Genomic DNA, 16,106 nt, shown 5'->3' on the forward strand with positions numbered 1-16,106 from the left:
CTAAACTGCATGCCAATCCCCTGACAAACGGGGGCTGTAGATTTGCTGTTAGTGTAAGGCTGAACTGCTCCTCCCGTCAGCACACTTCTTATTTCTATATGTATATTTTATTTGTATTAGTGTTTTCGTTATTACAACTTTTAACACCATCATACAAACCTAAAAATGATATCAATAATAAAACACATTATACATACATAAAAACAGCTACATATATAAACAGGCCATTAAAGTGCAAGTGCGAATACAGTAGATATATTTCCTCTGACGGCCCCTACCTGTTGGGTGCCTCCTCATTATTGTTTCATGACTTGATTACCATGTAGGTGCCGTAATCCAAATAAATTGAGGCTCTGGACCTAATAACATTGAGACTTATTTAGATACCAGTTAGTCTGTAAATAGTGGCATAGTGTCCAGTTTCTTTGCTGCCACCAACCAAACTCAAATTACTGCTAACGCTCAGGATAGTCTACGTCTCGATAAACACTGCAGCCAAGTCTTCCCTCCTAATTTCATGTATATCTTCTGCGTGATCACCATAGTAACAGAAGTATGTTTCTAGCTTGTTGTTGCAGCTTGTCAAAACATTGTTTCTTGATTTTCTACACACTTGGAGTCTGCAAAACCTTTCAGTCATACCAAGTTCCACAAACCGCTCCTACCCTTAGATTATTTAATCTGATGAACATGAAGATTCTCCTCTACCTTGGCGAGGGAAATTGTCATAGATAGCCCTGTGGTTTCATAAAGCTAAACGCCATTCTTGCCAACGTGCTCATGATTCCTCGCCTGCAGTAGGGAGACACAGTCCTTTTCCCAATGAGGCCACCACGCAATTGCACAACAAATATTTCCTTCATGTTCTTGAATTCTTGCAGAGGGCAGCAGGATCTCTCCTCAGTGGCCTCTCTCAGCATTGTTATGATAGACGTACCCTCTGATGTATTATTTTAATGAACAAACTCCCTCTGCTTCATTTAATTGTAGAGGTCAATGCACAAGGGCCGAACTCCAACCTGATGGCTTCAGTTGGAATCTCTTGCGATATGCCTAGTATTTGGCGCCAGATCTAACCCTAGAGTTTCTTAACCCAGGACTCTTGGAAACCATACGCTGTTTCCAATGCATAGGTCATCCCTGCACCCAATGTTTGCTTGTATGCCTGAATGATCCCTAAGAGGCTATATCCTGCATACCTCTGCGAGAACTATTGCATCAGTCCGATCGTCAAGAGTGCCTTGGCTTTCCTACGATTTTTCAACTGACTCATAAGATATAGATATTACGTCCTAACCCTTATTTCTATACAGTAATTGAGACGAATATGCTTGGGACTTTTGATACAATAATATTTCTGAAGGCACATTTCTGAATAACCTTGTCTCCTCTTTGCAGACCATGATGACGAGGCTTGGTGTGCTAAGAACTTCCTAAGCTACTCTGCCTTGAAGCTTGCAGACGTTGTAAGGGCAGAACTTCTCGAGGTAATGCAGCGGATAGAGTTGCCCATCTCCCCACCAGCATTCGGCACGGCTGAGAACATCCAGAATGTGAAAAGGGCCTTGATATCCGGCTACTTTCTAAAGGTGCGTGAAAATACTTTTCGGTAAATGGTGTCTGCGTGTAGGCTCTGGAAGATATCTCACCTTTCCTTTACGTAGACTTCAAGCAACCCTGGCATATCATTACTGTGTTTGGCTGTACCCTCTATTTGTTACAAGAAAAGAGCATTTCTTGCAAAGCATAAAAAAGCAGAAGCAGCTATGCGTAAGGTGAGACTTCACCCCTGTGCCTGCCTCATGCACCTTTAGCAGGTACTGCCTTCAACACTATAACCTCTCTCTCTCTATGTTGTAACAGACTTGAAGATTTGTGCAGCAATTTGTGTTTTTAATTGAACACATCACTATTCAATTGCTTTGAATTTGTACGTAGTGGGGCTTTCTCCCTCTGCTTCACTGATGTCCTTGTTTCAGCCATTTAAGCCTGGAATGGCTCTTTACTAGACCTGTGCTGCCCTGTATAATTCTATGATGCAGATCCACACAATCTGTCCGCAGTGCCATGGCACAGTCATCATTGGCTTGGCTCCACCAGTTGTAAGTCCCATCGGATTGAGACCAGACTTCTACGCTGCATGGTGGTCTTAAGTGGTGCAGCTCCTCTGTAGTTCACTAATTGTGTTGCAAAAAAGAAAGAGTGAACCTCCTTTTTTCATATCTACCGAGTCCCAGTAACCTGTTCCTTCCGGACAATCTGATGGTAATGTTTTCTCCGGGAGTCTACCCTGAGGTGCTGACCTTTTTTCTGAGATTTGCATTTGGGTTTCTGATTTCTGGAAGTGTTACCGAAAAGGCTTGCTTTTGCACGTTCACCCAAAGCCCAGGTGGTAACGATTTCAAACCCATGTAAAACAATTAGGGAATATTCCCAAGAATGCCTGCGATTTATCCTTCTTATGTGTTTGGGCAAGATGAAAACAAAAGCTCAGCTGCCAACTAAAGGTGTGAGGTGGTGGCACAGCTTCTGTACCAAAATCACTGCACTGGGGGTGCTATAGAAAAGCACTGGGCCACATTGGAATCATCTATACTGCTATCTCCACTGAATGTTAGGTGGTGAAACACATCAATAATCCATGTTTGGTTCTGGTGTTTTCCCATGTGACATGGGCTTTACTGTCAGATATTGTAGCACAGTATATTCACTCTCTTACTTTCTTTTGACCCTCCAGTCCCTGTGGCTACCCGTGCATTGATTGCGCAGATATGAGTTAATGCTCCATGCCTTCTCTGGTTCTCTCCTGTTAAAATATTTGGAAAGGAACCTACCTAACCTATGATGGCTGCAAGATTTTAAAATGCTGGTAAGGTAGGTAGTACCTACTCTTCTGGTCCTGATGGTCCCATTCTATCTCAACTGCACTGCCGGCTCCTTCCCCCTGGTGGGACGGCCTCAGATCTCAAGAGAGCCAGTCTCTCACATTGGGGGTTCCTGTCATAGTCGGGGGGAGGGTTGGGATAAGGGCAATGACACAGCTTCTAGGCTAGAGCAGTTTGGTGAGAAGGCCTTTTCGAATGCTAAATGTTTCCACTCCAGACTTCAATCTGCTGTTCTGGGGTCCTCGGCAGGGGAGCTGATTCACATTCTGCCCTCTCCCGGGTGTTGTGCTGAAGGTATTCTCCCAGCTACTACCCCAGAATCTTCCTTTCTGGTGGCCAGGGAAGGGCCATCGCTTTTGGATTCCGACTCTGGGGGTGGACATGTGAGGGAGGATCACCGGAGTGGACGGTCACCGGGGATAGGAAAGACAATACCCAAGGGCGACACATGGTATTCCGTCTTTCCTCATAATACACCAACCCACTCTCCCTCAGCTTTAATGGGGTATTTCGAATCACTCCCCATTTCCAATAAGTACTGGGACGAAGAAGTGACAAGCAGGAGCGATGAGGATTACCCATAGAAACAACATAGGAATACAAAGTGAGGCCCACCATGTAACACGTTTGAATTGTCCCACTAATAGTCGGGGACCTTATTATGACTATTCACACCTTACTCCACTTGACTCTACACCAGTATAAAAGGTGTGGTTCTGCCAAAGAGTATGAGCGATCTGGGGATGCTGACTGGACCAGAGGAGCCATGGAGCTGCAGGAAGAGAAGCCTGGAGGATCCGGAGGAGAACGGCGTGCTTAGACGCTGGTCCGATGTTGGTGAGGGGCTGCAGTGTGGCTAGGGTTTCCTTGGTATGTGTGCCAGTCAAAAGGGTGTCTGAGGTGCAGGTGGTGAGACCCTGACCTCAACCCGATGCACCCAGGAAAGACCGCTCGCAAGCACTACGCTACCCAGTGAGTTTCAAACTAGTGAGAGAGTAACTCGCGAGCGTGCGGTTGGCTGGAGCGGAAAGGGAAAAAGACAAGGTTTTGTAAAGCGGGACGGAGCGGAAAAGCGAAAGGTAAAGCATAAAAGGACAGAAGGTAAGAAAGAAGGAACAATTAAAGTGGCAAGGAGAGAGCATTCTAGCGGTGCAGAAATAAAGCAAAGCCCAGAGTAAAGACATTGAAAGAGAGATGGAAGCAAGAAAAGGGTGCAAACAACCCAAAAGGAGGAAACAAGTGGACAGAAAAGTGACAGAAGTGTGCAGAGAGGCACGACAAAGTGAAAGAAACACAGAGATAAAAAGTGGTGCAGGAAGCACCTGAAGTTCAAAGATTCAAAGGGAAAAAAAGCACAAGAAATACAGAGAGGGGCTAAAGAACAGAGTGGTCGCGTTTAGGAGGAGCCTGCGTTTTCGAAAGTCTCTGATTCTGCCCCATGAAAGGATTGTTTGTTTATTTATTTATATAGCGCCCCAGACCCGGAGGTAAGAGGGCGCTTAGGTAGGTGGTTACAGAATACATTTTATACATTTTGCAAGTTGTGCAACAAGTTCAAAGTACATTTTACAGGTTATACATCACATTAAAATACAGGGCAAGAATGTCGAGCGGAGGAAGAAAAAGGGGGGTATGGGAGAGAAGTGTTAGTTATTATTCAGTAGCCATGAGATGACGTGTTTTCTGAATGATTGAAAGATACAGATGGATTTGATGTTCAATGGTAGAGTGTTCCACAGTTAGGAGGCAAGGACCGAGAAGCTAGTTCCTGCCGCTCCTTTTAGTGTGAATCTTCACACCATTAGGCATAGGGTGTTAGTGGATCTTGTGATTCTCGTGGCAGGTTTCAAGGTACTCTTGTTGGTGAGATAAGGGGGGCTTGGTGGTTCAAGGCTTTATATGTGAGGCAGATGGTTTTTAGGTCTATTTCTTTGGTTGTATGGAGAGCCATTTGCATGATTTTCTAATGGTAGAGATGTGCTCTCGCCTGGAAATGTTTAATGCTGCTCGTAAAAGCGTTGTTTTGGAGTACCTGCAGTTTGTTAATTATGGATTGGTTGGCACCTGGGTAAAGACTGTTGCAATAGTCCCGTTTGGACTCTTTAAGGGCTCTAGCCAGTATGAGGCAGCTGTTGGAGGACAAGAAGGGTCTACAGGCTCTGATTAGCTTACCTGGGTAGGCAGTGGCTGAGGCAGTCATGTTCATTTGTTTAGAAAGGTTGGTATTGGCATCAAGGTAGAAACCTAGAGTTTTTATGCTTTTAACAATGGGAATAGAGTTTCCATCGATGATGATACTAGTGTAATTCGGGCTGAGTTTCAGCAGGTTGTTGTGAGAGCCGACAAAGAGGAGTTTGGTTTTCTCATCATTCAGGCAGAGGCTGTGTGTGGCCATCCATGCCTGAATGATGGTAAAGATTTTGTTGATACGGGTAACGTCGGCGTTGTAGTTGCCTGAGAGGGTAAGGAGTATCTGGGTGTCACCTGCATAATTAGTGTAGGTGACACCCAGATGGTCCAGTTTGTCAAAGAGAGGCTTTGTAAAGATGTTATACAAAGTGTGTGAAACACAGGAGCCTTGTGGGACACCACATGTGATTGGGATGGGGTCAGCTACTGCTGCAGGTGAGAAGACCCTCATGGTTCTGTTAGAGAGGAAGGATTGAATCCACGTGACAGCAGGGGAGGAGAAGTGAGCTGCTGATGATAGGTGGTTGCAGAGAATTCTGTGGTCAACCAGGTCGAAGGCTGCTGAGAGATCGAACAGAAGTAGGATGGCAGTCTTTATCTTTAAGTTCATCAATCTGGCTTTTGAGGCTGACAAGGGCCGTTTCGGTTCCATGTTGGGGTCTAAAGCCAGATTTTTAGCAGGAATGGGACGGTGTTGATGGGTCTGTAGTTAGTGGGTATGGCCGGGTCTAGTGTTTGTTTTTTTTAGAAGTGGGAGAACCCACGATTGTTTCAGGTTGCTAGGGAATGAGTTGGAAGAAAGATAGGTTTATAAGTTTAGTGATGAAAGGGGATAGATCTCTGGCTGCTGCTTTTATAATCTGGGCCAGACAACTATCTCCTTTACAGTTGGAAGGTTTCAGAGAGGCTATAATTTTTTATACTTCAGGTATAGTTACCTTCTTGAATGTGAAACCTGAATTAGTATCGGTGGTAGGATGAGTACTGGGGCTGATAGCCTTGATACAAGTAAGTTGTTGTCTTTTGGACTCTATTTCGGTTTGGAGCCCTGTGATTTTGTTGGCTAGGGCATTCTGGATGCTAGTGCACCAAGGTTTGTCCTTCGTACAAGTATCTACTGGCGGGTTGGGGTTTTCTAATTCCTTTTAGAATGTTGAATAATTCTCTGGTGCTGGAACCTGCCTGGTTTATCCTAACGTTGTAGGCTTGTTTGTTTGTTTGTTTATTCACTTATATTGCGCACCGGACCCGAGGGTAAGAGGGCGCAGGAGTACACAAGAATATTCTCCGCTTAGTTACAGTGCTGTACAGTATTTACAGTGAAGAATATAGGTTAAAACAGTTACAATAGAGGCAGTGATATAAAGTTTAAGAATATACATATTTACAGTATGGTATACAGTAGCATGATAGGTTAGGCAGTCAATTAGCAGTCATTGAGTTTTAACCAATGGATGTAGTTATGTAGTTATCTCTGAAGTGGGTATAGGATTGAGGAATCCTTAAGGAGGGTGGTAGGGAGTTCCAATGTTGGGCTGCTTTCACCTGAAAATTGTTGCCGCCCATTTTGGATCGTTTGAACCTCGGAACTGTGAGCAGATTTGCATTAGAGGTTCTGGTGGGTCTGTTAGGTGTGTATCTGTGTAGTCTGTCAATTAGGTAGCGGGGGCAGCATTGTTGAGGCATTTATGAGTTAGGGAGGCTACTTTTAGCAAGATTTTGTCTGTGGTGGTGAGCTAGTTATGAGGTCTCCTGATATTGGAAATATGTTCTCTCTTAGAGATGCTGAACGAGATGCTGAACGCTGCTCTGAGAGCGTTGTTTTGCAACATCTGGATTTTGTTGGTGACCTGTTTGTTGACTCCTACATAGAGGGCGTTACAGTAGTCCAGTTTTGATAGTAGAAGGGCTCTGGCTAGAGTGATGCGGCTCTGTGAGGATAGGAATGGTTTGGCTGCTCTTATTAACTTGCAGGTGTGAGCCGTGGAGGATGCCATAGAGCTGACCTGTTTGTGGAAGGAGAGGGAGGAATCGATGTATATTCCTAAAGTTTTCACTTCTTTGGCTACTGTGATTGAGTTCCCGTCAATGATGAAGCTGGTGTATTTATTGTCCAATTTGGTAATGTTGGGAGTGGAGCCAAGGATGATGAGTTCAGTCTTGTCATCATTCAGGCATAGACTGAGAGGCCATCCATGCCTGGATGATGAGGTACACCCTGTTCACCAAGGCCAAATCATGGTTGTTATCTCCCGTCAACGGGATGAGGATCTGGGTATCATCGGCATAGTTTGTGTAGGTGATATCCAGGTCGTCGAGATCATCAAACAGAGGCTTTGTGAACACGTTGTACAGTGTGGAGGAGACACAAGATCCCGGAGGGACTCCACAAGTGATTGGGATGGGGTCTGCGGCGGCAGAGGTGGAGAAGACACGCATAGATCTATTGCTTAGGAAAGACTCGATCCAACCGATGGCTTTGTGGACGGCTGAGTCCAGATGGTTGCATAGAGTTTTATGATCTACGATATCAAATTCTGGCGAGAGGTCTAGGAGGAGCAGTAAGGCAGTTTTCCCATTATCTCCGAGTGTCAAATTGAGCCTTCAGATCGATAAGGGCCGTTTCTGTCCCGTGTTGGGGTCTGAAGCCTGATTGCCGGATGCCCAGGAGGTGGTTTTGTTCAAGATATTTTTGTATTTGTAAGTATGCTGTCTTGTCTACGATTTTGAGCAAGAAAGGCACAGTGGTAGTAGGCCTGTAGTAAGTGGGTATAGAGGGGTCAAGAGAGGGTTTTTTGAAAAGGGGGAGGACCCAGGACTCTTTAAGGTTACTGGGGATGGTACCTGAGAAGAAGGAGGCGTTAATGAGTTTGGTAACGAATGGAGAGAGGTGTCTAGCCGCATCTTTGATGATTTGTGAAGGGCAGGGGTCACCCTTGCAGTTTGATGGTTTAAGGCTGAGAATAATTTTTTCCACTTCTAAGGTGGAGACTTTGGAGAAGCTGAAGCGGATAAAAGGGTTGTTAAGCCTAGCGTGTTGGGGTGTGGGCCTAGGGGCTGTGTTATAGGAGTTCGTCAATTTGGTTAGGGAGTCTTTCTTTTTGTTAATTTTAATTTAGAGGCCTGCCCCTTTATAAGACATGGCGTTTTGGACACTAGTGCACCATTGTTTGTCTTTAAGGCATGTATCTGGAGTTAGAATAGGTGTTTCCAGTTCTTTGATAATAGTGAATAATTATTTGGTGCTGGAATCGGCTTGTATTATTCTCTGGTTGTAGGATTCTTGTTTGGCAGCTATGATTGCATTTTTGTAGGTGGCTGTTATTTTGGAGATTGTCTCCAGACTTGTTCCTTTTTGCGTTTCTCGAGTCTAAGGGCTTTGAGGTGAGGGGAGAACCAGGAGTTCAGGTGTTTTTTCGGCTTACATTTTCTAATCTTTAACAGTGCAATGAAGTCCAGGGCTGAGCTCAGGATTTTGTTGTAGCCTTCTACAAGGTCATGAGGGGTGGAGGTGGCTGGGAGTTGGTTCAGAGTCGGTAAGATGAATGGGATTCGTTTTTCCACTGTAATATTTTCTTACTACTTGTGGGGATAGCTGAGGCTACAAACAAAAGAAAACAAGGCAACTTTGCCTTATTATAACTGGTGCTTCTCAGTTGGCCCCTAGAGAGGGCTGCAAGTTCCCAAAGTATTTATATCCAATGTTCTAATAAAATCAAAGCCGCAGTTAGATCCGTGCAGTTTTGGCCAGGAATGTTTTATTCACATCCCTGTTTTTCTAATTAGATTTATTCTGAATGTGATCTGTTGGGCGATCATATTTTGCCATCAATATACATTTAGCCAATGCATTTCGGTGAAAACCTTCATCAGGGCTGTGTATAGGCTCTTGATTACATCATCAAGCTACGCATAGTCATACATTTGTCAATACAAGTTCATTAAATGGTTTGTATACAATACATAAACAAATTCACACATACCATTTTGTTTGTCCCACGAGTATTCAATTGGTACGCCAGAAAAAATAAATGAAAAACAGAAATTATCATTTAGTATCAGCGTTACAAAACTCTATGTACGCAGTTTAAGGACAGAAGAGTGTCCTACCTGATCACTTTCAATACGCTCTCTCTGTCAAATCTGGTAAGCCCCAAAGGCTTTTATTTTGCAACCCTCACGGCTCCAGCCACGTGTGTTGCAAATGCGTGGTGAAACGCATATGTTAATGGTGTCTCTGTGAAAGAAACAGGCTATTAGACAGCCGTTCTAACATGTCTTTAGTGATTGTATGAATCAAAGCGGCGAATGTTCTCCGACGTTTAACTTCAGTTCCTGCGTTGTTCTGCCTTCTGCAGAGAGACATGCATGCGCATGTCTCTTAGTTCTATTTAAACGTTGCCTTGGAGACGGAGTCGAGGTGCCGAGGTCCGACAGGTATGCCGGAGCACGTATGCCTCGCGTCCCACCCCCGGGGTGATTACCCGGGGGCGGGGATGTCTCCATGACAACTCCTGAAACGCTATGTGTTGCCAAGCTGTCAGCGCCGTTCTCGTGTGATTGACATTAGTTTCGGAATGTTACTGTGAATGCGTTTGCATTGTAGCGTAAATGCATGTTATAAGTGTAATAGGTGTTGTATAATTTGTGCTGTTTTAAATTTCTCATTATTTCGGATAGCCAGGTATCGCTACCTCTACTGGCTAATGCTTACAGGTTATGTACAAAGCTAACTATCATTAGCTTACTATGTGTTGTATTTTTGTTCTTCATTTGCGGGTTTCAAACAAAAGGTCTTAATTAAAACAGGCACAAGTGTAAATGTACAGACATAGAACTGTAGCGTTTACAATAAAACGTCACGTAGGATTTTTTGTCTGAAAGGACAAGCAGAAAACCTTCACCCAAACAATGTTTTAGACAATCTAGTACATGGTGTTAGTTAAATTAGAAATAAATGTAATTCCAAGTGTCAAATTACGTCCGTTTCATTTGTTGATGTCTGGGCTCCAGACCTGGTTGGCCATTACGATGGCTGCTGTGGGAGTTCATAACGCAATCATGAATGTTTGATTACAAAAAACACATGAAGTTAATCTCCTCGTTCATTCCTTTAGGAATCAGGGAACTCAAACAATCTATCCAGAAAGTTTCTCATTGATCCATTGTTTTCTGAAAGTTTTCATGTGGATCTCTCTTTTCCACTATTTCTAGGTTAGCAAATCGAATCTGTGCCAAGTTGTTTTTTGTCATGCCAATGTCTTGCCACAGCCGAAGTTTTGTTGTTATATATACAGGATCTATGTTCGTTCCATCTTGTTTTAGCCGTTCTTACAGTTTGTCCGACATAATGCAAGCCACAGAGACATTTTATGGTATATATCACGTTTTGGAAGTCACATGTTCCAAAGCTTTTTAGTTTTATATTTTCTCCTGTATACGGATGTTTCAAAGAATCACCTTTCATGATGTAGCCGCAATTGCTACAATTTAGGCTAGGAAAAGTACCTATTCTCTTGGTGGCTTTCTTCTTTTGTGCTGGTCTGGTCTTTACAAGTTTATCTTTCCAATTATGACTCCGTTGATAAGCGAATGTTGGGACCTCTTTGAATAAATGTTCTACACGTTGGTCGCAGGTGACTGTGTTGCAGTGTTTTTTAATGATGGTTTTAATGCGGTTACTCTGTCTTGAGTGCTTGGATACGAATACTAGGGGGGGTTTGTCTTCCTTCTTGGTTCTAGTTCTCAATAGATCTTCCCTTTTCTGAGTTGCTATGCGTATTTCTGCTGCTGTCACTTCTTCTTTCATGTATCCACGGTCCAGAAATTTCTTACCCATTTCTTTGACTTCTTTTTCGTACTCTACAGGGTCACTCACTAGTCTTTTTACATGAAGCATCTGTCTGTATGGTACATTTTTGATGAGGCTTGGTTGGTGAAAGCTTAGTCGTTGGAGTAGATTATTCCTATCTGTAGGCTTTCGAAAGATGGTGGTCTGGTATCCTGTGTCGGTTATTCTGATTTGTACATCCAGAAAGTGTATACTTTCACGAGAGTATTCATGTGTAAACTGTAGTCTTGTGTCCTTACTGTTTAGGTAATCAAAGAATTCAAGTAGTTCTTGTTCACTCCCTTTCCATACCCCAAAGATGTCATCGATGTATCTTATCCAGATACCCAGATGTTGTTGCCACCGTTGGTTAAGTAAAACATTTTCGGTTTCAAATGTGTGCATGAATGAGTTTGCATACGAAGGGGCCATGGTGGCCCCCATAGCTGTGCCAGCCACCTATAGATAGTAATTATCTTTGTATCTAAAGTATGATTTGTTGCTGATGAATTCCAGCAGTGCCATTATGAATTCTTTTTGAGCTCTTATCTCCTCTGCCTTCAGAAGTATCCATTCCACTGCTTCATTACCCAGATCGTGTGGGATTGACGTATACAAACTCTTAACGTCAATTGTAAAGCAAATGTTTTGGGAGTCAAATGGTATTGAATTCAGGTGTTGCAAAAAGTGTGTAGAGTCTCGGATGCATGTACTTGTTTTTTTAATAAAAAGTTGTAGGAAGTAGTCCACATATTTACCAAGAGGTTCTAGGATGCTGTTTGTCCCTGCAACAATTGGTCTACCTGGCGGTTTGACTGAGTCTTTGTGTACCTTTGGGAGAGTATAAAAGTGTGGTACCCGTGGGTAAGAATTCGTCAAGAATTTTTTCGTGTGATGGTTTATCCACTCAAGTTCCTCTGCTTTACCTAGAAGGATCCCCAGATTTTCTTTAATTTCTGCTGTTGGGTCATTTTCTAATGGTGCATGTATTGATGTCTCTCAGTTGTCTTTCGCAGTCTTCATCATAGTCCACCGTGTTCAACAAAACTAGCTGAGGCTAACACATTGTTGATGATGGGACTTTGGGCTTCAAGGGCGAAGGATAGGAGATGGTGGTCAGACCATGGTTGTGGGGAGTTAGCTGAGATGGAGGCTACACAGTTATAGTCAGCAACCAAGTCAAGTATTCTCCCTTTGTTGTGGGTGGGGGTGAGCACTATTTGAATGAAGCCTAATTCTGATATGGTATTGTTGATGAGGGTGGCCTGATAGTCTTTGGGGTCCTTAAGGCCCAAGTTGAAGTCCCCTAGGAGGAGGCACTGGGAGGAGTTTTTTAGGTCGTTGGTAAGGATAGTTGTGAGGTCTTCCTCGAAAGAGCCTAAGGGTCCAGGAGGTCTGTAGAACAAGTGGATGGATATAGTTTGGGAGTTGGCGGTAGGCAGTTTAGCCGTGAGTGATTCACAAGATGGGAAGTAGCTGGAGGAGTCAAGTCTGATGTTGAGGTGCGTTTTGGCAATTATGGCCACGCCACCACCTCTACATTGAGTTCTATCCACTCTGAGTATGGTGTAGTCGTTGGGGATGGCTAGCGAAAGGGCTGGGCCTGCGGCTGCATGGAGCCAGGACTCGGTAATGGCTATGAAGTTGAAGTCTTCTGCTAGAATGAGATCTGCTAAGTCTGTGGCATGGGCTACTATAGAGCATGCGTTGATTAAGGCATCTCTTATAGGCGAGACAGTACTTTTGGTGTGATTAGGATTGGGGTCTGTGTTGTGCACCTTATGTTTGGACCTGGTGTTAGTTGGATTGTACTTAGGTCCTTCCAAAGGAGGGTTGGTGAGAGTGGTCGAATGCATAGTTGGGGAGTGGCTAGTGGGTGTAGACTAGGTGGTGTCTCTGGCTCGAGGGTAGTCTGGCACGTAGCCTGGTATTTCTAGCCGGGAGGCTGCATGGTCTGGAGGAGTAGGGCAGAGTAATTGTGAGGTGAGGCATATTGGAAGATATGGAAGTAGTGCCTAAGGTGGCCACACAAAGGGTGAAGCTTAGATCAGTGAAGGAGTTAATAAGGGAGAGAATGACTCTCAGCAGTACTGAGTAGATGCCTGGGATGTACATTTTGTTAATTGTAAGTGGTGCGTGAGAGTCAGGTGTTGGAGCTGCACTAGGATGAGTTTGCTGCATACAGAGGCTAGATGCCACATGGGTAGCTGATTACGACTAACACGTTACAATATCAAAATACAATGTAGTGGCAGGCTAAGAATGCAATTATAGGAGGCAGGTTAAATGCAGCCTTCAGGCAGGCTAAATGCGACCTTCAAGAATTCAGTGTAATGGCAGGCTAAAATGCAATTATAAGAGGCAAGCTACATACATCTATCAATGATGCAGTGTATAGTTAAATAGCTAAATGCATCTGTCAAATGTAGAATAGTAGCAACTAGTTGCCTATGCATGTGTGGCTGAGGGGCCATATAGCAGGTGTCTTTGGCAGGTGATGTAACAGGTAGTAGTGTTTAGATGGTATGCAGCATAAATTTGGAGCAGTTATCAAGAGATTATCAGAGGCCAGCTGGTATCACAGTTAGAAGTAACAGGTAATCAGTGTTCGCATATTGGTTACCTCTGTGTGATGAAATATGGCGCCAGGGCATCAGTGTAGTCTGGTGTACTGTGGTGGGCAGGTCCGGTGGGCAGTCTAGGTGAGTTCTGGAACCAAAGGGACAGGTAGGTGAACGGTGAGCAGGGCTGATGGTTACGGGGTATAATGTCCTTGACGTGTTTCTTAGCACGTATTATCCCACTTTTATATATAAGGACGTGGTGTTGGTGAGATTAGTTTTATTTTCAGTGGAAGGTGTCGTTTTCCAGAGTGTTTCAAGTTTGGCTTTCTTTTTCCTCAATAGCTTGAGTTCGGGGGTGTACCAAGAGTTCACGTGTGCTCTGGGTTTGCCCTTGCGCACTTTAGCCATGGAGTCATTATAGGTGTTGACCAGTAAATTCGTGTCAGCCGTGGCCGGAAGTGCGTTAAGAGTTGGAAGTACCAAGGGCATTAGGGATTCGACAGTAATGTTGCGCTTATTCCTGGGTAGGCAGGCTGGTACAATGGGGGATTTTATGGGTTCGAGGTTATTGATATTAATATCTAGTGAGATGAGATAATGAACAGTCCATACGAGAGGTGGGGCCACCCTACAGGTAATGTTGCAATTTAGCACAGCAACCCAGTCGATAATTCTACCTTTCTGATGAGTGGGTTCAGCGCTAAGTTGTATGAAGCCATGCTCTGCTAAGGCGTTGGCTAGGGAGGAAGCTGGAAGGTCGTTGGAGTCCTTGTACCCACGGTTAAAGTCTCCAATGATGATAGTTTGTGCTGATGGTTTAGAATTCTCAGCTATTAGAGAAGTGATATCTTCTTCAAAGCAGCCGGGGTGAACTGGGGGCCTGTATATTAGGTGAATGGAGATTGTACTTTTGGGAGAAGTCTGCAGCTTGATTGTGAGATGTTCACAAGATTTTAGCGGGGAGGAGGTGACTGGTCTAAGGTCAAGTGAAGATTTATAGATGATAGCTACGCCTCCTCCACGAGCATTGGGTCTGTCAGCTCTGAGGATGGAATAGTTGATAGGGATAGCTATGGTTAAATATGGTCCTGCTGCCTCATGTAGCCAAGTTTCTGTTATGGCTAAGAAGTCCAGGTTGTTGGTCAGGATAATATCAGCGATCTCTGTGGGATGGGCCACAAGGGACCTGACATTTAGTAGCGCTCCTTTTAGTTGGGATGGATTGGGGTTGTTGGAGATAGTGCTATTTTTATTGGTCTTAGTAGAAGGTTTGGCTGGTGGGTTGCTATTCATATGGGGGAGTCTAGTACCTAGTCTAATGTTACGGTCTGTGAGATTTGGGTTGACGGTGACTGTGTTGCCAAGGTGATTAGTTCTGAGAGACTTAGAGATAGGTTTGGGGTGAATGGGATTGACGCCACCAACCTGGTGCTCTAGGCTGGTGACATGAGGTTTTGTCAGTATCAGTAATGAGGTTGGCTGGGGTGTCGCCGAGGTGGTCACTGGTAGTGTTACTTTGGTAGTAGCTATGTGGGAAGGGTGGTGTAGTGGATTGTATGTGAAAGAAACTGTATCTAAGAGAAAGGTACATCCTGACGAGCTGACCTTGTGTTTGAAACTAGAGGGTCCTAAGCATGGCGAAGGGAACCCATAAGAGACATAATAAAGCTGAATACTTTTGGAAACCGAGAGTCATAAGCTTGGGGAAGGGGACCATGAGAAGCCTAAGAAGAATTGTGTTCCATTTCGTTTTGTGTTGAACTTTGTGAAGAGAGATGCCTAGACTTTGGGAAGGGAACACTGAGTGGTCTACACAGAAATGTATTTTTTTTTTTTTTTGGAACTGGTAAAGTCGAAGTTTGTGGTAAGGGAATCCCATGAGACAATGTAAATTCCATTGACCTACTGCAAGGGCCCTACATGCAAGGTACCAAGGGCAACCCTTTTGAGTTGAACTGTTTTTAACTGACAGAACTAGAACTACACCTATTGGTAAGACCAACTGAAACCAGATATTGTTTACATTTCCTTTTTTTTTATTGTGAACCACTATTTTTCTTTAAGAAGACTTTCTATCACATTTTCTCAGAGTGGGGGCAAGCATAGGTTTAGAAACAGACAGAGTTTGGTTTTGGACTTCCTGACATCGATGGCCCTTAGAAACATCAGTTGAGTGAACAATCCCTTTAGAGTTGGGGCCAGTTAGGTATTACACCAACCCCGGAACTTTGTTAAATAACAGTGTTGAAACTGTTACTTTTCAGTCTGTGTCTCTCGTGATACCATGCATGTCTCAGATATGGTGTAAGGAGTGGGGATGGGAGTCCACTGGCAAATGTAGGTTGCAGGGAAACAGACAATCTCCTCCTCTCCACCAGTAGGTCATTTCACCCTGAATCAGAAGAATCTAGAACCCAAAGGTGTTCCAACTTTGGGATGGGGGTCACCTCCCATCCTTCCATCTTCTAACCCCACAAGCCTTTCCTCCAGTGAGAAAAATAGTGGAGGGAAACACTTATCTGTTTTGTCATCGGGATTATGTAGTGGTAGGACGAGACAACGTGATAGTCTCCATGCACATTTCACATTGACTGGCACACATGTCATACCCCATAGGAAAAGAAATGACGAGATGTT

General features: G+C 44.1%; 1 protein-coding gene across 2 annotated transcripts in view; it reads left to right on the forward strand.

Annotated features, from left to right (window-relative positions):
• DQX1 (DEAQ-box RNA dependent ATPase 1) overlaps positions 1-16,106 on the forward strand; it is a 512,398-nt gene that overhangs the window by 458,944 nt on the left and 37,348 nt on the right. For both annotated transcript variants that reach the window (XM_069632365.1, XM_069632366.1), the window contains exon 10: positions 1,399-1,589. In XM_069632365.1, the coding sequence (XP_069488466.1) occupies positions 1,399-1,589 (191 nt within the window). The remainder of the gene's footprint in view (positions 1-1,398; positions 1,590-16,106) is intronic.

Source organism: Ambystoma mexicanum, chromosome 6q (assembly GCF_040938575.1).
Source record: "Ambystoma mexicanum isolate Mex_15411 chromosome 6q, UKY_AmexF1_1, whole genome shotgun sequence".
In the NCBI taxonomy this organism is placed as follows: Eukaryota; Metazoa; Chordata; class Amphibia; order Caudata; family Ambystomatidae; genus Ambystoma; species Ambystoma mexicanum.